Source organism: Periplaneta americana, chromosome 13 (genome assembly GCF_040183065.1).
Source record: "Periplaneta americana isolate PAMFEO1 chromosome 13, P.americana_PAMFEO1_priV1, whole genome shotgun sequence".
Taxonomy (NCBI): Eukaryota; Metazoa; Arthropoda; class Insecta; order Blattodea; family Blattidae; genus Periplaneta; species Periplaneta americana.
The window spans coordinates 81209174-81235664 of NC_091129.1; the positions used below are offsets into that span (position 1 = coordinate 81209174).

The window sequence follows — 26491 nt, forward strand, 5'->3', positions numbered from 1 at the left end:
TAACATAACATAACATAACATAACATAACATAACATAACGCCACAAAGTGTATCTACGAAACACAACAGGAACACAACACAACCCGGCCCAGGAATAATTTTTCCTTGAAATTATTCAAACCTGCTTTACAGGGAGCTACTACCTGAAAGCCAGATTTGTATAATAAATTCGTTACTGGAGATACGTTAACAGAAAGCCACAATTTAAGTCACACAGTATTTGTGTGCACTCATAAGTTGAGTTCTGGAGTCTTGTCAGCTCACGTGAGTTATGTGGATATAAAAGGAAAAATTGTAACGGTGTCGTGTACAGTTTCTGGGGTAGCTCAGTCGGTAGAGCGTTCGCGCTCCAAGCGAAGGGTCCCGGGATCGATACCCGGCCCCGGAACAATTTTTCCTTGAAATTATTCAAACCTGCTTTACAGGGAGCTACTACCTGAAAGCCAGATTCGTACAACAGGAACAATTTCTAAGTGTATACTGCACGCTTGTATACTTTACATTTGCTATTTATAAACTACTTGGTAACAAAAGCAGATATACTCCGTACTTAAGAAGAAAATTCGACCACATTGAAAGAGCATAGCTGGATGCAGCAATAGGAAGTTCGTTGACTAAATGTTGGCAATATTGGAGCTGTAAGTAGCATTGAATAGGTAGGCTGCGTACAAGATATACCTACAGGGCATTAATGATTGTTAGCCATCCTCGGATATGAGAGACTATTGCACGCATGCGCAGTGAGTTATTATGGTGTCCTGGCCAATATATTCGAGCCCATGTTCCGGGCTAAATCTGATGTTTGCTCAGAGGGAGTTGTAACTGTTTGCGATCAATCTGGTGCAAATCCTATGGATTCTGTCCTTCCCATCCCCCCTTCGTGTTTATTGTAACGGGGCTGAATGTGATCACAAGTGATTCATTGAACTAATTGTTCTTCGATTCACAACCAATGGCTTGTAATATAAGTTCAGAGTAACAACTATAAAAAAATCACTGACAATATGTTACTTCGTAATAAATTTTTCCCCCCAATTTTGGAGAGTGAAGGCTTTAAATTAGATCCATTAATGTGTACACTCTTCCCTCTCCCTAGTGGAGGAGAGGCTGAACACGAATAAATAACGAATTTTGCTGCAAGGTTTGGTCAATGAAATTTTGTGTCGTAAATTATTGTGAAATTTAAACTCTGTTATCTTCAGAGCAGTGTTTTGCAAACTGGCGATCACGAAATAAGAATAATTTAACGTATTATAAGGTATGAAACATATTTCCTTACAAAAACGAACTCATAATTACATACATTTTACAGATAATTACAAAAACACATTTTTTAAAACTATAGCCTAAATTGCAATAGTTTTATTTTGACGATTTCGTCAATTTTTCATTAAAACTCGTCCATATGTGGATTCACATAAAAAAAGCAAATTACTTAGCAGCTATAACAGATGATTCGTCTATTTAATTTTCAACGAATCTATAGACGAACAACTCTGTTCACATATTTAAAAATTGGTGAAAAAATTAATATTTTCAAGACTTCCGTTATTAATTTTCGCTGCAAAGCTGAAATAATAATAATAATAATAATAATAATCATCATCATCATCATTATCATCAGCAGCAGCATCATCATCATGAATTAAGGCTTATGAGACTCATTCCGGTCTCATTTTTTAACACTGTTGAGCCCATCTTGTTTTCGGTCTACCAACATTTCTTCTACCTATTGGGTTGTAGTTCATTATCAGTTCTGGTATGCGATCCGCTTCCATTTTTTGTATATGTTGTTTCCAATCGTTTCTATATTGTTTTATTGTGTCTATTAATTTAAAAATGCTTAGTTCCCCCCTTATATCTTCACTTCTTTTCTTATCCAGTAAGGATAATAGTAATAATAGTAATAATAATAACAATAATAATAGTAATAATAATAATAATAACAACAGCAACAATAACTACTATAACAACAACAATAATAATAATAATAATAATAATAATAACAACAATAATAATAACAACAATAACAACAACAAAAACAACAACAACAATAATAATAATAATAATAATAATAATAATAATAATAATAATAATAATAATAATAATAGGAAGAAAGTATAACATTACATACGAAATTTTTGGGATCACCTCTAACAAGCAAACATTCTCATGGGGCAGATAAGAAAGTTAAATTTTTCTCTTCCATCATGTTAATAACGTCAAAACAAGTACTTATACAAATTTTGGCCACTCCACCGCAATTACGAGATCGTTCAGAAAGTGATTTTCCCTGGGGCCGTTTACAGAAAAAAGCACAATTTCATGGAAAGATTTATTGGAACAGATATAGTAATTGTTGCCTAATTTTTAAACATGTTTCCCATTGAAATTGAGACATTTGTCATACCATGGGATCAATTTTTGCATATTTGTGTCGTAGAAGTCTGCCGCCTGGGATCAGAATCGGCATACAAATGTCTCATTTCCGGTGAGGAATATATTGAAAATTAATGCAACAATTGTTGTCTCTGTTCCAATAAATTTTTCGATGAAATTGTTTCTTTTTCTGTAAACTGGCCCAGGGAAAATCACTTTCTGGACGGCCTTGTAACTCCGGTGGAGTGGCCAAAATTTGTATAAGCACTTGTTTTGGAATTATTAACATGATGAAAGAAAAAAATTAACTTTTTGTTATCTGCCCCCATGAGAATGTTTGCTTGTAAGTCCCAATGCGGGAGAGTGGAAATCTTGTGCTAATTGCGAATGTCTCGTGCATTATGCTTGAAAGTTGGTAACTGTGTAGCTTAACTATGAACATTTGACAACAAACGCACAGCAGTGACTTGCTTCAGATACGGGTTATCCCTTGCTTGCAGAGTAAATAAAATATTTAGTTTATTAACCTACCAATAAAGTACAATACATTGCTTGGCAAGTCTATGGGTTCCTATAATTTGAAGTTTATGTGTAAACATTTGATAATAACTCGAAAAATACGATCAGAGAAATTCTGAATGCCGTATATCAGCAAAGTTACATTTTCCTCATTTCGTAACTCATTTTCAGAACACGTTAAGAAACCTTAAACGTTTAATGCTTGATGCACATCACTTGTGTAGAAGAGAGTGTGCGTTTTGAAAAATCCTCAACGAATGTGTTTGATAATTGCGAACATCACTTCGAAACTAGTGACAAATGTATATTGCCTTCTTATATATAAGGGCAGGTTTTCAAATGCTCAAGCATTGTCTTGTGCCGAAATTCATTTCCACCATTCTTATCTACTCTCCCAGTCTCCTCCATAGCATCTGCATTTCCTTTCATGCATGTAACTGTTCCTCCTCTTCCCCTATTTCCCATTGGTGTCCAATCTAAAATTTGTTTTGGAAGCCGATAGTCATTCATCCTTCTAATGCGTCCATACCATGTAAGTACCTTCTTAAGTTTCAATAATTAACACAGTACGTAATTAAAAGTAATTTCACAAGTTTTAATGTTTCATCATACTTAAATATTTTCAGTTGTTTGTACTTTTGTGCATCTAAATTTTAAAATGAGATTCCTTGTCTTTATTTAAATTGTGTGAGATAATTTAATTAAATGTGGCGTATTAAGAACTTTAATATAGTGTTTATAACTTTTCTTTCAATATATTATTTATAAGAAGAAACTTCTTTGTTAAAACTGAGAATAGTGAGTAATGAACGTGTGGTAAAAATTTAATTATTCCCTCTTTGACGAAAGGTGAGAGAATTGTGCATAATTTAACATTATCGGGATAAAGCGTTCGAACTGACTCAATGAGATAAGAAAATTAGGCAAATATTTAAAGTCATAACATTTTATTCTGAAGCAGATACAATTTAATTCAGAGTATAGATGCATTTTCCTCATTGCTTGATGTTCCTCGAATCTTGTATTCTTTTCAACTTATAATAAAATTACGGTATGGAAATTGAATAACAACCATCACTTTATCTATTATTTAAATTGTTGTTGTTGTTTAGACAACTGTCTGAAGAGAAGCCTGAACCTCACTAGTGACACCAATGAAGCATCACACGTGAGACAAGGAAGAGAAGAGGCTTTGGGTTAGGGTGGCCAGTTCCCTTCCTCCTTTTTTAACTTTGTAGGTGTTTCTCTGAACAACAAATTTTTACTTTTTGTCTTGCTCCGAAATAAAAATAAATGACTATTACTAATATATGTGCCCTAGATGTGAATTTAAAATCCAAATTTTCCCATCACGTACCATCTTCCGGAGATAATGAATTTAATTTTTTGTAAAAATACTTATTATTTTTAATTTTCACTGCTACTGGTAAAATTACAACACACTAGGGATTCAAAATGTCTCACAATACTTGAAAAATATGTACTACATACAAAAATGATGTTACATAGTTTAAAACACACAACAATAAAAATATTTCATGCCTATAATGAGAAAAATCTCGGAATTTGAACTTACATTTAAAAGAATTTTCTGGATGACTTCTGTTTATAACTAGACCAGAGACTGTCTTTTATAAGGAACCAACAATGGTCTGCAAGCATGCTGGATGATGATCTTCCTTTATATCGCATTTCCATTTCAGATATTTCTTGATGTATTCTTTTTTCATGCTCGTCGCTTACCGCTCCAAGGTTAGGCGGAAAGAAATCAAAATGAGAATGTAAAAAGTGTATTTTGAGAGACATATTACAGCCCATTTTCCCATATGCACATGGCATGGTTTCCACAACAAGTTCTATGTAGTTGTCTGCCCTAGAATTATCAAGAAAATTTGAGCAAACATCTTTGAAAGCGCGCCATGCTAGCCTATTCTTTCTGTAACGGAAAGTTTTTCCTCAAACAAAGAGTCAGTCATAACTTTGTGAATTAGTGGACCGATGAAAATGCCCTCTTTTAATTTACCTTCACTCTAAATGGTAAACTTTACTTTTAAGTACTGTACACCACACCCTTCCTTGCTCATTGAGTAGACCTTACTTTGAACTGTTATGAAATTTACTGAATAGAAGAGACAAATATCTGTTTATTTATTAGAAGTACAAAAGAACACGCCAACAACCATAAAAAATCGGAAATAAGTCATAAACTCATAAAATGCATTAGCATTTGTTTTGGTTTACAATTCCCAACCCGCGCCAGAAGTTTCCTGGGGAGCGCTTATCGAAAAGTGTAATCATAGTATATCTTAAGATCCTTACGTGATACGAAGGAAAGAGATGCATTTTCGGATTCAGCGCACACCAAACAAAAGGGACGCATTGTTTTAAGTCGGATCAAAATTCTTGTTGTTCAGTGAATTATTAATAGTAGCATGACTGTCATGACGTAATAAATTACCTGATAGGAAGAAACAATAACTAAAATAGTAGCGATGAAATAGAACCGATCATTTAAAACTACAATAATGCACTAATAGATCATTTGATTGGTTGAAACTCAGAGGTTCCTTATAAGTTATTGCGCAGGTGAATACGCATATTAGTGAAATTGAAATAATCTTCATAATCAGGTGCACACTTAATTTGAATTTTACAGATGACGAAGTTTAACAAATAATTCAGAATATCAGTCACTATTCCACAATAAAATAATGCAATGAATGGAGAATTCCATTAAAACTTAAAACAGTTGGACTTGATTTATTTAAAGGATCATTTTATTGGATAAACGCTATGATGCATCAAATCTCATCTGCTAGTGTCTTCTGCCCTCCTGCATCAGATAGTGACTCCAGAATTAGATAAATGTATAAATCGGAGTTGTCAGCATGAATCTTTAACAGACCCATAAAAAAATCGATACTCAACAGGCAAAGTGAAAAAACTTGTTGACAGTCAAAGTAAAAACTCTTCAATATTCATGAGAGTAAAACTTCGTTACACCACTGCAACCATTTTCCATTTAAAATTATGAACTCTAATAGTTCTTCCTATTAAAGTTGAAAAGTTACTTATATGCAAATATAGAAGAGACCACATTTAGAGTAAATTATTCAGGATTATAATTAATATAATGAGATCATATGAATATGGTCAGAGCTGGGGTAAAAGGTTTTCAATTTATTTACTCTTTGCTACAGTCACAGTTACGCCATTTCTCTATTGTTGAAAATTATCTTAAAGCTTTCAGCAATCAATTAATTATCCATACTTTCACTTAAGAATTCAAACCATCAACAACATATCTACCAATTCACTAATCATACTTCCATTCGAAAACGGCACAATGAAATATATTCACGATATTATCTTTTTACACAATACGCAAATATCAACCAATTCGCCTATCAACTATACTTTCATCAACAATTCAACCGGGAACCAACCCATCTATCACCTACCTTCTCACGTAAAACTATAACCGCAAACAACTCATCCGCAATCTATATTTTGACTAAGAAATACAACCAAAAAATTAACCTATCCACTATCTATAACTTAATCCATCAAAACAATCATCAACTAACCCTTACTTCACCCATATTTCCATTCAACAATACAACTGCCAAGTAACCATCCAACACCTAGTCTCTCACTCAACAACACATCAATTAACTAATCGGTTTACAATTACTATTTCTTTTATATGACGTCATTCCATTTTCGGCCAATGAAGTGTAATGAAATTTTGAATTCCAACCAATGACAGTCATACATCACGATAATTTCTGCAGCTCGATTTATCACTATCAATTTATCGCATGATCGTTCTTTTGTTTAGTCAGGGTCGCCAACTGTTTCCACTTAAATCGATGAGCATGTACTAAATAAAGTGTAAAATCCTACTTCCACATCTACATATTATGTTCTAATTACATGTCTATTGTCTCTAAAGAAAATGACACTCCATTACAATTGTTCATTTAATTAATCTATCGATCAGGTTATTTGTAATTATAATATAAAATGTTTAAATTAATTTATTATTTCAGCAGATAATGAAAACGTATTTCTGTTATAATAACAAGAGAAAACCGCATTACAATACATTTTTAAACCTGTATTTCGCTTTTCTCAATTGGCGTTACTGAATAACATTCAATTTCTTTATTGCAGTAATCGTTATTCATCTATTTCAACTTCACAATGTCTGAATAGGTTAAGTATTCACAAATATACTGTTATTAACATTTTTGAAGCGAATTTTAGGGATATATCATTTACATTTTTATTTTATTCACGAAATAGTCCTCATAAATGTCACTCGAGATCTGAAATTTCCCAAATAAATCCACTCGCTTCGCTCGTGAATTTATCGGCAAATCTCAGACCTCTTGTGACGTTACAATAATTATAAAACGGAATACTTTTACATTAATTTGAGACTTTTCAAAAACTTTCCATTCAAGGAATATAACCTTTATCCAACACATCCACCAGCTATCATTTCACGCAATAATGCAGCCACCAACCAACCCATCCACAGCCTATTCTGTCACCAAGGAACTCATTCAGCACTTCCCCTTTCACCAAAATGGAAGGTGATCTGTCTGAAAAGACAAAATATTCACGCTGTGACATGAGAATGGTTAATGTTTATTTGTCTAGGTCTAGGTAAATATATTCTAGAAGGATAGGATTTCTTACCACAGCTGTTATACCTCATACAAATGAAATTTTGAGGCTAATTCCTTCCATGTGTGACCTATCATCTCAGAATAACTATTTTAAAAAACTGAAACAATATTTCCTTCGAGATTATCAATATTCCTGTGTTCGCTGTGCACAGAAAACATTCTTTAGGAAACCTAAAAAAATCAGATGGAGGTAGATCTGAACATTTTGAAGGCCACGTACAAAATTGACTCACCAAGACAGCACCAGTTTACATGAAATATTATTTATGAAAATCACCAACTTCTTTTCAAAGAGGTGATGCGCCAAATTGCTAGAACACCGAGTTCACTTGCTATTCCCATTGTATCTGTGATATTAAAAGCAAATGAAGAGTCAACTGCAAGAATGATTGATGTCATTTGGAACACATTTCTCAGGAGAAGGATTTGAAAGTTTGAAATGCTTAGCGCTCAAAGCTTAACTGTGATTTTCCGATTATTAATGGACAATGACTATCAGTGTTAATGCCATATAACTCTCTATGTACATTCTGTATGTCTAAAGCTATGCTTTGACAGTCCAGGTTCATTTTCGACAAAAAAGTGACATCCATCATTCTTGCAGTGGACTCTTCAAATGTGATTAATTTCTAGGGAATCACAACGCATAATATCTAAACGCGTTCAATGCGATAAGGATACAGTAACTTATTAGATAAATTTAGTAAGTTGGTATGGCACAGACATCACTGCGGACAGTCGTCTAACAAAACTCTTCTTGGTACTTGTTAACGCAGCAGCACGCCTACGTCCACCAGTGTGTGGCCGTTTGCCTTGCAGCAAAAGACATTTTGTTTATACAGTCGATGTTAAGTGGTAAACCAATTCCTTTAGTTCGTAAAAATAATGATACAAATCTCTTGTATTTTAACTAAACTAACTTCTTTAGCAGTCTTAATATAATTTTATAGCGACTTTATTTTGTCTTAACAAACGGATTAGCCTGTATGTAAGCACGTACGGACCCGTCCGTCATCTATTCCTTCACTCCACAGTGCAATTAACAACTAATCCATTCACTATTTCTATTTTTTTAGCCAACAATACAATCATTAACCACGTATAGGGTAAATTAGGGTCTGTTGGACAGTCGGGTATGTTGGACACTTTGTACTTTAACGTGTTATCTCGCCACTTGTAGGCACCACATTCTGCTAGAAATCAGTGTGGGGAGTAGCCACGAGTGGGACTATTTCCGTCATTGATTTCTATCAGAATGTGATGCCCACAAGTGGCGAGGTAACACGTTAAAGTACAAAGTGTCCAACATGCCCGACTGTCCAACGGACCCTAATTTACCCTATACTTAATCGGCGATTGGCAGTATGGAATGAAAAAAAAAATTAGAAATCCACGTGGAAAGATTACACTTCCAGCATCTTCTGTAAAAATATTCCAGTCATCTACATTAATGATGTCAAATTCAATACCATCATAAACATACACTGAGCACGGTACCGGACTCGGGGCAGATGACCTAAAGAAGAGGACAATGCAATCGTAACTGCATTCAGTATTCTGTGACAAATCTCTCACAGCACGAACACTATACATATTCATGTTCTACGAAAAAAATATATATATAATCTATATGAAGACTTTAAGAATAGGGTGCTAACCGACAGGTTATTATCTCAGTTTTCACAGAATCCCATGAAGCTTTCACCCATTCACAAAGCTAGCATCGAAGCATAAGATGCACAATGATTTTCAAACCTATTTTCAAAGAAAAATTGCGTCTTATGCCCGGAAAGTACAGTACGTACGGTAGATCGCGGGGAATGTATAATAAAAATTAATAGAATACATAAATAATTATAATAAAAATGTGTAGCTTACAGAATAATTAATGTTTATTTATATCACTTTCTCTAAATTTGTGGCCATTTCCTTCAAACTCTAGTATAAATTTAATGATCAGTTTTATATTCCCTTGGATCATGGACATGCATGTCCCGGTCGTTAACATTACCTATTACTGGTACGACATTTTTACATATAAACTAAGATTCTATTAAACAGATTGTTAGTTTCCTCTTAAGACTGTACAGCACTAAATAGGCATACATGTACTATCAGTAAATTCCATGAGCTTTAAAACTGTGCAACTACAGTAAATAGCATTGAACTTGTTACTCAAATAGGCCTAATTAACTAATTTCTTCATATTTTTCTACTTTTAGACATTTTACTAGAACAACTCGTTCTTCTCCATCAAATCCTTCATAGTCCGCTTTGTATTTCAACTCGTAATGTCGTTTTATATTTTACTTTCATATAAAGAATTATTATTTGCATACTAAACATTGTATATGATTTCCTACAACCCTACATAAGAACACATTCTTCCATTCTACGTATATTAGAAATTACATAACGTAGGGGACAGAGCGCGGATCATGTTTATGGATTTAGACACAGCCTTTTCTTGACTTTAAATTATTGCCAAGGCACTGTGCTAGCAGTTCGGGCCACGAGAGGCCCTGGATCTGAGATCTTGGCAAACCTATGGCAGCTGCCACCAATGGCCGAGCTTTACATCGCTGATCTACATAAGCAAACACCGGTGTTACTGCAGGCTCGAACACCAGTAGTGCGCCGCAAAAAATGCCCACCTCTTATTTAAGCTCACTCTGTACATTTCAGTAAATAAATTACAAATAAATTAAATGTCAGATGTGACAGTCAAATGTTTTCATCTAATAATATCAATAACAATATCAGATATAGAGTATACGAATAGGTAAAATATATAACACCATTCTAAAATATTTTCCAGGTATAATCTGTGTATAGGGTCTCCTAAAACATATGGTGGGATTTCAAGTGATTACTGGCAGTATGAATTATGTATGATGAACTGAAAGTGATTTATTTAATTCACGAACTCAAAAAGATTCTAAAAAACATTAGCAAGTTTTTATATGTTTACCATTAACATCACGATACAAGTCATAACAAAATTAAATTTTATTCCACACTCTGGAAATAACAACTGGAATAACCCTTGCAGTTGCTTGTCTGATTTTTTCCTTGAAGACTACAAGATTAGGAATGTTTTCATACTGCAAACTTTATATTTGTCATAGACCTACTCCCAGACAAAAAAACATAATGGAGTGAGATAAGGACTTATTGCTGGCCACGGGATGGTGCATTTCTACCAATCCATTGCACAGGAAATTGACAATTCAACTCATCTTGGACATGATTCGCAACGTGGAATGGTGTTTCACCTTGCTGAAAGTTGGTCTGAAACCCAACGTCTTCCATTTGCTCAATTTCAGGAAAAAGAACTTTCTGTAGCATGCCCGTGTACGCAGTGCTTATGTTGGCTTCAGCAAAGAAAAAGGGCTCCAAAATCTGGTCGTGCACCTAACGTTGTGTATAGGAGGTTCTGATTTTCACTGCACTTATTTCAGCATGTGAATTCAACGGCAATAACTTTATTATGACAATAGCAATGAGATATTTTAAACAGCAATAACGGAATATTTTTCAGCTACTGAATTAAAATAAATTCTCTTTCAATATATTATACAAAATATAATTGTAACGTCATAAAACCCAACCAATGCTAGATTCAAGAAATAATAGAATATTTTAACAGTAGGAAAGGATCGCCATTTGAGTCACACAGTCAACTGTGGAATGAATGAATGAATGAATGAATGAATGAATGAAGGAATGAATGAATGAATGAATAAATGAATGAATGAATGAATTAGTGATTAACTGAGAAAGTGAGTGAGTTGGCGAGCGAGTGAATGAATGAATGAATGAATGAATGAATGAATGAATGAATGAATGAATGAATTAGTGATTGAGGGAGTCAGTGAGTGAGTGAGTGAGAGAGAGTGAATGAATGAATGAATTAATTAATTAATGGATGAATGAATGAATGAATCCATCAATCAACAATATAAAACAATGAATCAATTCTAACATTCCATGCATGCATCCACCCGTCCGTTCGTCCGTCTATCCGTTCGTCCATCTGTCTATTTATCCACCCATATATCCAACTATCATCTATGCACCTATTTGTCGGCACGTAATACACTAGTGTGTGTTCGGATTAATCTTCAACGGAGTTTTATTGTGGGATTTACTCAACACTGGCTATTTTAATATACATAATGGACTCAGAATTTTTATTGCTAAAATATTGTATTTAATTTACCAGGAATGCAGCAGTGATTCGCAAACCTCAAGTTAATACATTTGATTGTGGCAACGTAATACGACAAAATATTCTGTACCCATACGTCACAGAATTCAATGTACAGTCAGTAGAATAGTCTAGTTCGCATAGAATAATATTTTTATTAATTTCCCACCCATTCAATGTTCATTTAGCAGACACGACATCTTTCGTGTTTGCGAATGATAGATCGCCTTGTAAGGTGAGCATCTTATTTCAGCTTCAGAGATAAAAGACGGAAAATAGCCCGAATTATCGTGAAATCCGAATTAATTAAATAGGAATTTATGATGTGTTGCTATAAATCTTTTTTACAATGCAATTCCTTTTTCTACTCCTACTGCATCAAGCATTACTTCCAATGATCTCTCTGTTTTTCATGTCTAGTTTTATTGTAACCTTTTCCTATGATGATCTAAATTCCATTCTCCTGCGGTGATATAATTTATTATTTTACGGGGTAATCTATTACTATTCATGAGTGTAATATGCTGTAGAAAATTATTTCTATATTTAACAGCATCCTCGTTACAGGTGGTAACATAAAACCTATATTGGAGAAAAAATGGGACTAGGCCTATAAAGGCACAGTACATCAGTTATTCATAGATTTAAAAAAGGCATGTGACTCGTTTAACCCTCAAACGGAGTTGTGACTGTTTTGTGACATAAGTGGAGTTGTGGGGTCAAAAACGATACCACTACAAAATGAGGTAAAATATCAATTTTGTTTACTTTTTAAGATGATGTAATAGGAATTTCAATTATTATTAAGTTTGTTTACATAATTTAAGGACATATAACTAATATGAGTACAATATAATTATTAGTAATTTGTGCAAAACTTTGAAAAACAATAGATCATGACATAATATAACACCGAAAGTCTGTACGACAATTTTGAGTTAATTTAAAAGTATTGTAAAAGATAAAGTTCCATTTTATCATATTTTCTTCATAACGATCACATTAAAATGTAGTAATCACAATAAAAATGTCAGTCTGGTTGCATACTTTGCTGTCAAACTGGATTTCCTTTATTCTTCACACTCTCTACATGTAACTGATTGGCAGGCCTGGCAAACTGGACGGTCAAAACTAACACAGTACTGGTTTGTCTTCTTCTCTTTTGAACGAGGACACAGCGTGCAACGTTTTCTTTTCGATTTCTCGCGTGTTTCTTCATTCTTTGGCAGAGGTTCCTTCAAAATCCTGGAAACAATCATTCTGAGTTCTTTTGGGAGTCGGTCATTTACAAGCCTTTCATGTAGGTATGGCTCTGTAAGTTGTCTTCCTAGCGTTTTCAGGAATTCAACGCGGGAAATGGGTTTATAGTCCTTGAATGATGTCTTTAATATATAAGAATTGACACCAGTAATATTCAGAATTGCATAGAAAATAGCCAGAGGTCATCTTCGGGTTCGTCTGCTACTACTATATGTAATACACTTTTGGTCAGGGCTATCTACTCCCCCTTTTGTACTATTATAGGAGGAAATAATTTCAGGCTTGCCTATCTCAGGATCTGTGTCTACTGAATGATGCATGCTAGAGAGCAAAATAATAGACTTTCCTTTCTTAGGCACGTGGGTAATTAATGTGCGGTCATTTTGGAAACCACATTCAGTTGAGCCTACTTTACGTTTCCTGTCTGCCTGAAATTCTTGTGGAATGTCTTTCTTGTTTTTCCGCATCGTCCCTACATAAGTTAGTTTACGTTCTTTGAGTGCGGAAACTAACGCCATGGAAGTGAAGTAATTGTCAGCTGTAACATTTCTGTTACTTCCACAAATAGGCTTCACTAATCTCAGTGCTGATTGTGTTACTTTCTGCAGCGTTTTTTCTTGTGCTGTCAGACCTATCCCATCACTGTCTTTCCCAGCATATATATGCATTCAAGAGATAAAATTAGTGTTAGGATCAGACAAAATCATAATTTTCAGCCCATATTTCTCCGGCTTACTAACCATGTAAACCCTAAATTTTCAGCGGCCACGGAAACCTACTAGCATCTCATCTACACAGGCATAAGAACATATATTATAGCAAGCCTGAGAGTTTTCAACCATTTTGTGAAAAATATACGACACTGCTGCACATGGATCAATTTCCTTCCTTGTTGCTCGTGTTGCAAAATCATCAAAACGCAAGCAATATATCAAAATGTATGTTCGCCTGACAGAAAGAATGGCACGGAAAATATCCCTTCCAGTACCATCAGTTGCAAACATGGACTCGAGGCTTTCATGGTTTGATTTGAAAACTGCTGTGTAATATAGGAACCCGAAAAGTGCCCTCAGCTCTACTGCATTAGTGTTTCTCAGTTCTGTACGAGTTGTATCAGAAACATTTGCTCTGTAGGAACTAATTTTCTCATTTGTGTACATATATAACAATTTCTGTAATCATGTCTTCTGTGAATAAACATTCTCATGCCTGTAAAGGATTGCACGAATTCCCTAAATGTTTAGCTTTTCCTTTCAGTGTAGGAACTTTTATTACAATATTATGTGCTGGTGGTCTTCTGTTTCTATTAGGTTCGATAGTCGACCATTTGCATGCATTCTTACCGTAGAAATTCCAATGAATCACAATTTGGTTGGTTTACGTCTTCATCCACTCCATCCGAGTCGTAATCTTGTTCTGAATACGTGTCATGTGCGGAATTATAGTCCAGATCATTTTCGTCCTGACATTCACTGGCATCACTGCCTTCACTTTCATCTACAATACTGTTTACAAAGTGTGGGAAACCAGAATCGAACACTGACACACTTTTACGCGCATTAGTAGCCATACTCCACTATGAAAACTCGTTGGTTGTACATTGACAAGGTGCAGATACACAACTGAAATTGTGGGGTCGAAAAGGATACCGCTCAATATTTTAGATATTACTGGAAATAAATAACGGTACCTGCTGGTCAACGACACAGCCAATGGATTAAGCTTGACAAAAGGAAAAGGTACACAAAAGATTAAGAGAAAGAATGCAACGGTTAAGGAATGTCAGGGGTATACAGTTTGCCTGGTATCGAAAACGACCCCACAACTCCGTTTGAGGGTTAAGAGAGAAGTTTTATATCATATTCTTATTGAATTTGGTATTCCCAAGAAACTAGTTCGATTAATTAAAATGTGTCTCAGTGAAACGCACATCAGAGTCCGTATAGGCCAGATTCTGTCTGATGCTTTTCTAATTCTCTGATGGCTAAAGCAAGGAGATGCACTATCACATTATTTTTTTAACTTTGCTCTAAAATTTATCATTAGGAAAGTCCAAGATAACAGACGGTTTGGAATTGAAAGGGTTACATCAGCTGCTTCTTTATGTGGATGACGTGAATATGTTAGGAGAAAACCACAAACTATTAGGGTAAACACAGGAATTTTACTTGAAGCAAATAAGAAGATAGATTTGGAAGTAAATCCCGGAAAGATAAAGTACATGATTATGTGTCGTGACAAGAATATTGTACGAAATGTAAATATAAAAAATTTGAATTTTATCCTTTGAAAAGGTGGAAAAATTCAAATGTCTTGGAGCAGCAGTAACAAATATAAGACACTCGGGAGGAAATCAAACACAGAATAAATATGGAAAATGCGTGTCGTTATTCGGTTGAGAAGCTTCTGTCATCCACTCTGCTCTCAAAAAAGCTGAAAGTTAAAATTTATAAAACAGTTATAATACCGGTTGTTCTTTATGGTTGTGAAACTTGGACTCTCACTTTGAGGGAGAAACAGAGGCTAAGGGTGTTTGAGAATAAGGTGCTTAGGAAAGTATTTGGGGCTAAGAGGGATGAAGTTACAGGAGAATGGAGAAAGTTACATAACGCAGAACTGCACGTATTGTATTCTTTACCTGTACTTTTAGGAACATTAAATTCTTACGTTTGAGATGGGCAGGACATGTAGCATGTAAGGGCGAATCCAGAAATGCATAGAGAGGTTTAGTTGGGAGCCCGGAGGGAAAAAGACCTTTGGAAATGCCGAAACATAGACGGGAGGATGATATAAAAGTGAATTTGAGGAAGGTGGGATACAATACTAGGGACTGGATTAATGTTGCTCAGGACAGGGATCGATGGCGAGCTTATATGAGGACGGCAGTGAACCTCCGAGGTCTCAAAAAGCTATTTGTAAGTAACATAAAATCTCGTTCTAATTTCTTCATTTGGTACACTTTCGCTCCTTGTTACATCTATTACTGATCTTAAAACTCGCATTTGTACAGTATGTAATGTACTCTTGTTTTCTGAGCATCGCATCAAATTGTCACTTCTATGTAGACCAGTTATAAGGCTAATTTTTAGTTTGTCACATATCTTATTACGACGAGATTGATGTGAGTTATCCGCAAATTTGTACTCACTATGACATTACTGGACACAAGCTGCAATACACAATCGAGAAGTATAGAGCATTGGACGTAAAAGAAAAAATCATATCCTATACCCCGCTAAATACAGAAAAGCGAAGGGTATGAGAGGAGAAGGTGCGGAACACCTTCATTATTACAAGTTTTCAATGCGCAGAGACGGATAGTGAACAAAGGAAAAGCTCAATTAATTTTATGTCAATTTGTACACGGTGTAACAGGACCTCACCGACAAACTTTGAGGAATGATAGATCACAGAGAGGGTAATTTTTTGTTAAAGAACATAATTATGATCGATGATACGTCCTTCATGAGTTATGCATCGTTTTTAGAAGCGCATTCCGCATCACGTATGTTGCATAAGTGTACGCCTTAAGTTCTTATCTCTATTATACTGCTGTAGTTTGTTATTGGTCTGTCTGGCGCATCTTCAATCCGTCTTATCATCCAACAATCCAACACAACACTGCTATGCTTAACAAAGTTGTATATGAATGCTGCTAAGTTGTCAAAAATGTAATGAGTAGGGGCCGGATGTTGATGACCTAAAAAATCTACTTAAGAAGATCATTAAAATGCCCTTAAACTACTGAAAAAACGACATAACATTAAAAGAAAATGACATTTAAATATTATTCACCGTACTCGCACCACAACGTCTTAAAAACTAGTCACCTTGTTTCAATGACTGCCCTCCAAATCTCGGAGAGAGGAGGCAACTTCCTGGAATTTGACTAAGAAAAGGGAAAGGAACATGTAACAAAATGATGGTTTTAAGGGAAAACTATAGATTTTAATGAGGATTTACAATGTGTTTCAATCAGGGGTGGACCATGTCCGCGCTTCACTTTTGTTACCAGATCATCCAGATGAAGGAGTGTGAATGACAAAACGAATTGCACGATAAAATTATTCAGTGTAAATGAAATTCTTAATTTAAAGATTGGACTGGAATGAATGGTTGGACAAGGAATATACTGTTTCTTATTATTTTTGTTGAATTTAATTTTTAAGTTAAAAAAATTGTGGGCGCAGCGTGCATTCTTGCAATCTTCGTGTAAAAAATACTGCCTGCTACAGTAGACATCCCTTCCGAACCATGTTGAGGACACAACGTCCTGTCCAGGACATGGTGAAAGTTTCCCCCCTTCCAAACATAAATTCTAAAGACACCCTCGTATCGACAAAAGAACAGTAGCGGTCAAAGTCCTCACTTAAAGTAAGCTGCTATCAAGCATTTTATATTACTTCCGTTGTGTGAAGTGAAGCCTTCAGTGGAATGAGGGATGGACTTTAGAGTGTGTTCCAAATTATAAAACACAAACTTCACTGTTATTCATTTATTCAGTAGGTAATTGCTACTAATATATTTGGTTAGAAAATGATTTAACACACCTATCGGTAAAGAAGAAAGTAAAATACATTCCAAATTATCTGAAAGTTATTCAAAGTATTAAAAATGACCAAAAAATGCCGAAAAAATATAAAAATGACCTATTAGTTAAGTCAAAAAATTGAAAAATGCAGTATAAGACACCACTTTTTTACTCTGATATTAACATAGAGAGGATTTCTATATTAATAGGCATTGTCCTAATGTGAAAAATAATAAGATGACTTTTCATCAACATCCGCCTCCTAGTAATGAGATACTGTAACATGGTATGTAATTTTAACAGCTGTTGTAAATTGTTAGGACATGCATGGAAAATTAAATTTCATTTGTGTAAAATAAATACTGGACATCTAAATTTTATATGCATACACTGGTGGCCATAATTCTGGAAACTTTTTTTTGTACTGAATTATTATAACATTCGTATTGATTCACGGATTCATACAATTGAAAATGTTATTCATGACTGATCCGTTAATTTTGGGGCTGTAATAAAGGTATTACAATAAATCCTGAATATTTTAACAATAAATAATCATTACTATGTATTATGTTCTTGTCGTTTAAGATCTAAATATTAATTTCAGATTTCATTATAATTTCCCATTATTTACCGTAATAAAAACTGATCCATTGTTGATTTTAAGATTATTGTTGATCAGTAGAAGCATTGTTGAGCACTGTTGGCATAAAATATGGACATTATTAGTGTGTTTCTATCATTAGTCTGACTTAAGATTTCGTTAGGGTAACACCTGATTGCTTTACAACAAATTTTATTGATCCTTTTATCACAATGGATGCACGAAAGGATTGGAAACGTTCTAGGGCAGTCACACTTCGAGAAGAAGGTTATACATTCAAGGAAATTGCAAGGAAACTTGGTAAAGGTGCTACAGTGTCTGGCGTCCAGAAGGTATGGCAGAAGTACAAATCCACAAAATATTGTAAAACAACACCTAGGACTGGTAGAAAACCTGAGATGTGAGACAGATTTGTCGATTAATAATAATTAATACAGGATATAATGTGAAATAATAATGAAATCTGAAATTAATATTTAGATCTTCCCATAATTAACAGATCAGTCACGAGTAACATTTTCGATTGTATAAATCTGTGAATCAATGCAGATGTTATAATAATTCAATACAAAAACAAAAAGTTTCCAGAATTATGGCCACCAGTGTAGTTCCTAAAGGACGTGTCATCGAGCATACGTTTCTTAATAAAAAGTGATCCTCTCTGTGTGACCTATCATTCTTCAAAGTTTGTCGGTGAGGTCCTGTTACACCCTGTATATCGTCATTGATTTTATGAAACCTTCTATGTGACAGTACAGAGCATAATTTTTCAGAGGACGAAAAATGTAACTAAATATCAATAGACTACATAAGAATATGAGATAATTCGATAGAAATCGTCGGTTTTGTTCGATTTTATTTCTTTTTATTCTGTTATTTCATACAGAATTTAAACTCTACTCGTATGTGTAATGAACTCTTTAAATTTAGAGTCAAGCTGCATGTAGCCAATTTTAATTGAGCAACGAGATGTTTGTCTATGACACGCGAAATTCTCTTTGATATTACAACTTTCATTTAGTTCCCTGCCCCTGCGACTTCTAAGTGGCTAATAATCGCCACTACGGCACATTTTTGTCGATGTGTGACGTAAGTAATGATTTAAGAAGATATAACCACATGTGTGACTATTAGAAAAACTCCAATCCCTCCTAGAGAGTTAAAAATAAGCCATTCATTGAACTAGGCCGAGAATATTTAATGAATCTTGTGCATACAGTAGCTGTGGTTCATATTTTAGCGGAACACAGTGTACCTGTTAAATTTAAGTACTGCTTAGTTGCCATGGAGATTTGAATTCTCGCTCCGGGGCAAATCTTGAATTGCGTTTGATCATCGAAACTGCAGGGTACAAAGCTCTACCGATCCCCATTTTCCTTGTTTGGTCGCCTGTTTCCACTTAACGTACGTTTATCCCCGATGAAACACATGAGGTGATTATTTATCCCCGGATTCGGATAGGCACATTTCAAAGTAATTCGAAACGCATGTAAAAATTGTTCGATACTAAAGTACTCTAACTGAATCAAATTCAATCTATGGATATTTTTAAAGTTTGTGCCTTTTATGCAGAATTTCGCTGCAATTTTCAAAGAGAACAATGACTTTGAGATCGCTGAATTTAGTTGAGTTTGTTACGGATAGAAGTTAATGTATAGCAGTGACTGACGTAGTTCAGACGAAAATGAGTTGGACTCGAGATTTGACTCCTCTCGGAAGTGGGTTTAGACCTCAGTCCTGCAACAAAAGCAGTCAATCTCTTTGCCCGGTCTATAGATGAAGAAAAACTTTTCAATTTCTATAGTGTCAATTATGATCTCTTATGTCTTCTCTTTATTCAATATTCTACAATATTTTACAATTGAATGATTGGCTAGAACAAGGTTGTAAGCATCATTTTTGATATGTTGAGCTGAACATGAATCAAGGTTGTTTGTGAAGTCCTGTAATATTCGTATCAGTGTTTTGTCACTAGGGGAATTTATGATACTTAACGCAGTCCTAGTGTGTATATTCCAACAATAAATTATAATGACTATTACACTTTTACTAAGTCATACTACTTTTGACCAATAAAACGGTTCGAAAGACGTCTTTCAACCATTCGTGGCTGCTTATCGCACAATTTTATCGCTCTCCTAGCATATGTTTAATTTTCTCGCTTCCCTAGCATTTTTTGTTTTTATCACTACCCTACCATTTGTTTCTTTGTTTTTTTTTTCAACATTTCGAACTGTAAATTCTTTAGGGTACTATAAAACATGCTTTGCGGTCGTAATTTATTTCCCGTATAGATAATCGATTGAAAATGACGGCGCCGTTCAAACGTTTTGGTGAAGGTGACATTAGTGAAAGAGAATTTTAGTAAGTCAATTATTATCTATTTTAGTGTATTAGAATAATGTATTTCTTCTAATCTTTATATACTTTCTCTTAATGATATAATAAGTAGTCAATTAAATCCCACTCGAGTTTTGATTTTCTCTAGATAAATCAAAACCTCTAGTGAGATTACTGTTGAAAAGAGTGCTTGCTTAAGCAGTATTTATTTTTTATTTATTTTATTGGGTTATTTTACGACGCTGTATCAACATCTAGGTTATTTAGCGTCTGAATGAAATGAAGATGATAATGCCGGCGAAATGAGTCCGGGGTCCAGCACCGAAAGTTACCCACATTTGCTTGTATTGGGTTGAGGGAAAACCCCGGAAAAAACCTCAACCAGGTAACTTGCCCCGACCGGGATTCGAACCCGGGCCACCTGGTTTCGCGGCCAGACTCGCTGACCGTTACTCCATAGGTGTGGGCAGCACTATTTATGATTTAGGCCTACCAAATCACACATTTGCTAGTTACAACCTTGTTCTGCCCAACCATTAAATTATCAATTTCTAACAATGTACATTTTGGTTAAATATTTTTCTTTACTATATTCACATTATTAGTGCTATATTTTGTGTTACACTAATATTGGCAATTCGCTGTTGCGTAACACGTTAATTTTCATAATAAGTAAATAAATAAATAAATGAGTAAATAAATAAATATATATAAGTAAATATGTAAGTAAGTAAATAAATAAGTAAGTAAATAAATAAATAAATAAATAATTAAACAAACAAAGAAACAAATTATTGTGTGTGCAGTGCGTTGTAGTGAAAGTGCAGTGATCTACAGAGCTAGTTCAGTGAGTTATAGTGTCTGAATGACAAGTAATGAGTGTGTATTTGAATGAGTAGTTACGTGATAGTGAAACATATTATAGTGTCAGTGAAAGGTGTCATAGTGTCCGTGCAGTGAAAGAGGTGAGAGTAAAATGAGTGTGATGAATAAATGTTATGCGCTTTAAATATTTATATGTATTAGGTGACCATTTCGTATGTGGGACGTAAAATGCGGCGCTACAATCTTAAGTTGTAATCCTGTGCGGGAGAGAAAGACATTGTGTAAGACTAGAATAAGAGAGCGACCGTACTGCACAGGTGACGTAACAGCGGCGCGCTGTGTAGTACAAACGACTGCCGTTCCACAAACAGAATGGTCGGGTAATATGCATATGTACTGTATATGGTTAATGTTGTAAATATGATTTAGGCCTACATATATATGCATTAAGATCTACCGAAGGTGATAGCCCTGGAGATAGATTACCTTGAAATCAAGAAGACATAGACTCAGTATTTTGCAGTGAAAGTGCAGTGAGCCAGTTCAGTAAGTTCAAGCCACCGAGTAATGAGTGTATTTAATGTTTAGTAATTAGAGAATGTACAGGGATGTTCAAAATGTTAGTAGTGAAGAGTTTACATAGTAGTATAACATATCTCTTTATAGGTTTATGATTATATATTTAAGTAGCTTAATATCAAAGGCGGACATCTGACTTCAGATCCAAATTTAGATAGCTGTGGATTTTTATACAATTTTTCATTCTCTTTCCAGTTTTATAGTGAAACCATATACAAACTCTGACACTACATTTACAAAATAAATTGTGTTAAATATCACAAAGACACTGTGAAACAAAAAATTGCCTCTAGATCAGAACTACGGAGACGACAGATGTCCGTCTTTGATATTAAAATACTTCTCTTATTCGTTATATTATTTGTTGAAGTTCATTTGTTTTGTTTATATTCCTACACTGTATTTCTTTAGATTTTCTGTTACATCGTTATATTTCCTGAAACTACTACAAGGTGAAAACCCATTTCTATTTAATAAGTACTAATTAATTCAAAGAGACAAACAAATATACAAATAATTGCATGAATGGGCGGATAAATGAAGAATTAAAATACGTAATAAATTACTATTAATGACATAGATACCTTATAAATAACTACAGGTAAATAAATAAATAAATAAAAGTAAATAATATTACGCAATAAGAAAATAAATACATTTAAAACAACTAAGTAAAGAAATAAAAACAAATTAATACTCACAGTAATAAGGGTCTAAGGTGTAATGCTTCATCAATTAACTTAAACTATCATTCATGGAATATTCAATTATTTTCCTTCTTTGTCTCGAAATACTCCTCATTTGATCCCGACATTCATGCCAGTGCTTAGTAGGGAAAAATAATAGGCTATAATATTGAACAGGTGCACATTGCGGACCTTCGTTGTGTGTTGTCAGCATGACACGGAATCACAATTGAGACAACAGAAGAGAATAAGTGACAAGGGATGAACACTCAGTCCCGCGAAAGGAAGATAAATTGCTTTCATTTTTCATGTTTGGAATCGAACCGCATACCGCTCGGATGAGAAGCGAGTACAAACTGGCAGACATAAAAATTCCTAATTGCGTCAGGAGGATACAAGTGGGTATAACTCTTGGAGATTAGTACACAAGGATAATAATTTATTTTGAAATTAATGAGTTGTTTACGTTATAATGAATGGCATATTGTGAATAATAATTTAGTACAATAGGCTGCTTTATACGAGGCGTTAATACACAAAAATTTACGGAGATTAAGTCAGTAATAACTTAAAAATTCATGCCACTTCAATATTAAAACACAGCAGATAGCCTATGTGGATAACATTTTTTACTCTGCACTTTTAATATATCTGGGAATAACCGGTATTATAAACGCCGTTTAAACCTTACATTCAGTTTAAACTGAAGTTTTTCGTTCTGCTTCGTATTATAAACGTTAACAATCAGTTAATCTTGAGTTAACTTGATCGGCAGTCCTCTGCCGTTTAAACTGCAGTTCAAGGTTCAACAGTGCAAGATGGCGGTTCCCGCAATAGCCTACACATGGATATTGCAGATGTTTTCCAAGAACTTATGAGTGACGATAAGTGAGTGATCAATATTACTGAACGACCACGGCGGCCAAGAATTTTTCGAAACAGAGTGCACCGCTTTGAAATATAAATGAATATAAGTTTCAAAACAGATTGAGGTTTTCGAGGCAGACAGTCCTAACCTTCAGAATTAGGCTTTATAGTCCTAACCTTGTTTCCAAAAACTGAAACTCGGATACAAGATGCAACAGAAAAATGAGAAAGTGCAAAAATATGTGTTTTAGGGATCGAATTTAAAGATTATTTGAAAAGATAAATTACATATTTTTTGCTTTTTAAAACATTCTGTTGAATCTCTGCATCAATTACTAGTTGCGCTGCACTATTTTTCCTCTGGATGTCCTATGCATACTGAAAACGATGTAAGATTTCGAAGGTGTCCATAGAGCAATGCTCCTGACGCTCTTGGCCGGCCTCCATGCCTATGTCAAAGCATGGTAGTGACCCAGCAGCGGAACCCACTCCCCTCCCGACGGGAGGGATGGCCTACACCTCAGACCGTTGGCCAGACGCGAACGGTGGCGTACACCTCAGACCGTTTGAGGGAGGAATGAGGGGGGAGGACTGTTGGGGTGGAATGGTACACGAACTTGGAGGGATGGTGGGACCGGTCGTTAGGGTGTTGGGGGTTAGGTCGGTTCGACGTGGGTGCGGTCATTGGGCTACAACTCATCTGAGCGGCGCACAATAGACCGCAGATCGCGGTGCATAGGGATGTTCCACTCCCGGCCTCATAGACAGAAAAAAGTAGGCGTATAAGAGACTAGAACATATGAATTATACAGGTAAAACAGTGCTTGCTAAGACTGTTGGTGAGTTATGTAATTATTGTCGAATGAACTGTTTTAAAAATGTTTTAAAAGACTATGTTAAAAACAGATTTTATGTTAAATAACATATTTAAGTATACTTCTTAGATAAGTGCAATGGATTTAAGCTCCATACATAAAGTATTCCTGAAAACTTTCAAGAATCATAATATGAGCAATTATCAGAACAACAGTTTTATTAATTCTACTAGCCGGTTTATACCATGAATGAAATCAAGGATCATTGCATATTTAATGTCCTTTTACTAACATAATTAACTAATCAGTTACAACTATTAATATATGTTCATTGCAAAAAGGACTTAAGTACAACAGTTTACAAATTAATAACGCACAAACTACAAGTGTAATTTGTTTTATTTAAAGTTTAATCAGTGAGCAAATGTTTATAGTTTTTAAGAAATAACTAAGTTACTTTAATGTGACCCAGAAAATGCTAAACACTTTTTTTCCAGTTTCCACAAAGTATTTTTTCTGGACTTAACTCTTTTCTGCAATTATCGACTCGTATGAATTTCGGGGAATATTTTAAAAATTTATAGAGTCGCCCAATGTAATTAAGTTGAAATCTTCGGACACTCAGAGTTTCGGCATAACCAGTAGAAAGTAAAACATAAAAAAGTAAAGTAATGAATGAATATAAGTAAGTTATGAACGATAACTGACTGCAGGGCTATAAATTAAATCAGTTTGTTTCTTCTGCTTCTTCTTCTTCTTCTTATTCTTCAGGAGACACGTTTCAACGAGGAAAATGCGTAGTTGTATTCTGAATTGAACTATAGTTGAAAATACGTCCCCTTCTGCACAGTTCAGACAATGCAAAGTGTAAGCAGAATTGTATCGCCGGCTTAGTACAAACATTTAATAAGTCCACGCATTGTGTCCTACAACGGAAGAACCCAATGCACTGCCCGTCAAAAAGAAACCTCGTGGCTCGGTAAGAATACCGGTGACTTAGGTTTCACTTGCTGCGTTTAAACAACGTGGTTGTGCACTATCACGGGTTAATGCGTACAGAAACGAAATCGATTTTGAATATAATAAAGCATATACTAACCGAATAATAATAATAAGCGCAATACAGAGTTGAATACACTACTCTGTTTAAAGTTAACAAAAATGAAATAGATTTTCAATGGAATGAAGATTATACTAATGAAATAATAATAAAGTATAATACAAAGTTGAACACATTATTGTATGCAAATAATATAGCAATTATGTTTAATCCGGAAAGTGATTTAAAAAGCGGCGTTCTTGTTTTTGAATTACAGTAAAACCTCGTTAATGCGTTCCCACTTATAACGATATCCCGTTCATTACGCTCATTTCATACTGTCCCTGGGCATTTCATATATAATCCTGCATAATTTTACCCTCTTATAATGCTTCTAAATTCCGCTTGTAGCGCTTTCTTTGGATCGGAAATGAGTAACAAATTCCATATAAATTGCGAATCTTATATTTTAAAAGCATGGTGAAGAAATATGTTACTGTGACAGTACTAAGGGCTATTGCACCGCGAATGCAAGAAAGAAATTTCACTTTCTACCTGGAAAAACCCTCTCGTAGCACTGTTGGAAGTTGTATTTATCGGTACTTTCCTTTAATGAAAGGATTTTAACACTCAAAAGTCTCCCTGTCAGTACATTCCCGTCTTTTCTATAACAATTTAGACATGCTTTTGAGTTCTGTGGCGTGTGTATTAAGTTGGATAATGCAAAATGACAAAGCGGAAATCTTTGTCTATGAGTGAAAAATTACATTAGTGTTGCTCCTAACAGTGTATCAAGTGAAGTTATCTGTAGTTACTTGAATCGCATAGAAAATGTTATCAGTACAGACACACGGCAAACCACAATAATATTATCTTTTTATATGAAATGAGTTCATATTTGCATTTCTCACTGTAACTAATGAACAATATAATATGTTTCCTCTTAAGGCGAATGCAAGGTCATCTATGGCGAATCCTCCCCCTCATATCACAAAATACCATTTTGCTATCACCAATCCCTTCGACGCAGTGTATATATATATATATATATATATATATATATATATTCCTATGAAGTGGCATCTAAATTATTTTCCCCTATTCATAAATCATTTCCCGTCTATAGCGCTGTGCCGCTTA

General features: G+C 34.7%; 1 protein-coding gene and 1 non-coding gene across 2 annotated transcripts in view; both read left to right on the plus strand.

The window, feature by feature from the left end:
* Positions 1-315: 315 nt before the first annotated feature.
* On the plus strand, positions 316-388 carry TRNAG-UCC (transfer RNA glycine (anticodon UCC)). Its single transcript has one exon. It is a non-coding gene; the product is annotated as a tRNA-Gly (tRNA).
* An 18024-nt stretch (positions 389-18412) lies between these two features.
* LOC138711635 (cell adhesion molecule DSCAML1-like) overlaps positions 18413-26491 on the plus strand; it is a 719252-nt gene continuing 711173 nt past the window's right edge. Inside the window, exon 1 of the mRNA XM_069842766.1 lies at positions 18413-18500. Within this exon, the coding sequence (XP_069698867.1) occupies positions 18413-18500 (88 nt within the window). The remainder of the gene's footprint in view (positions 18501-26491) is intronic.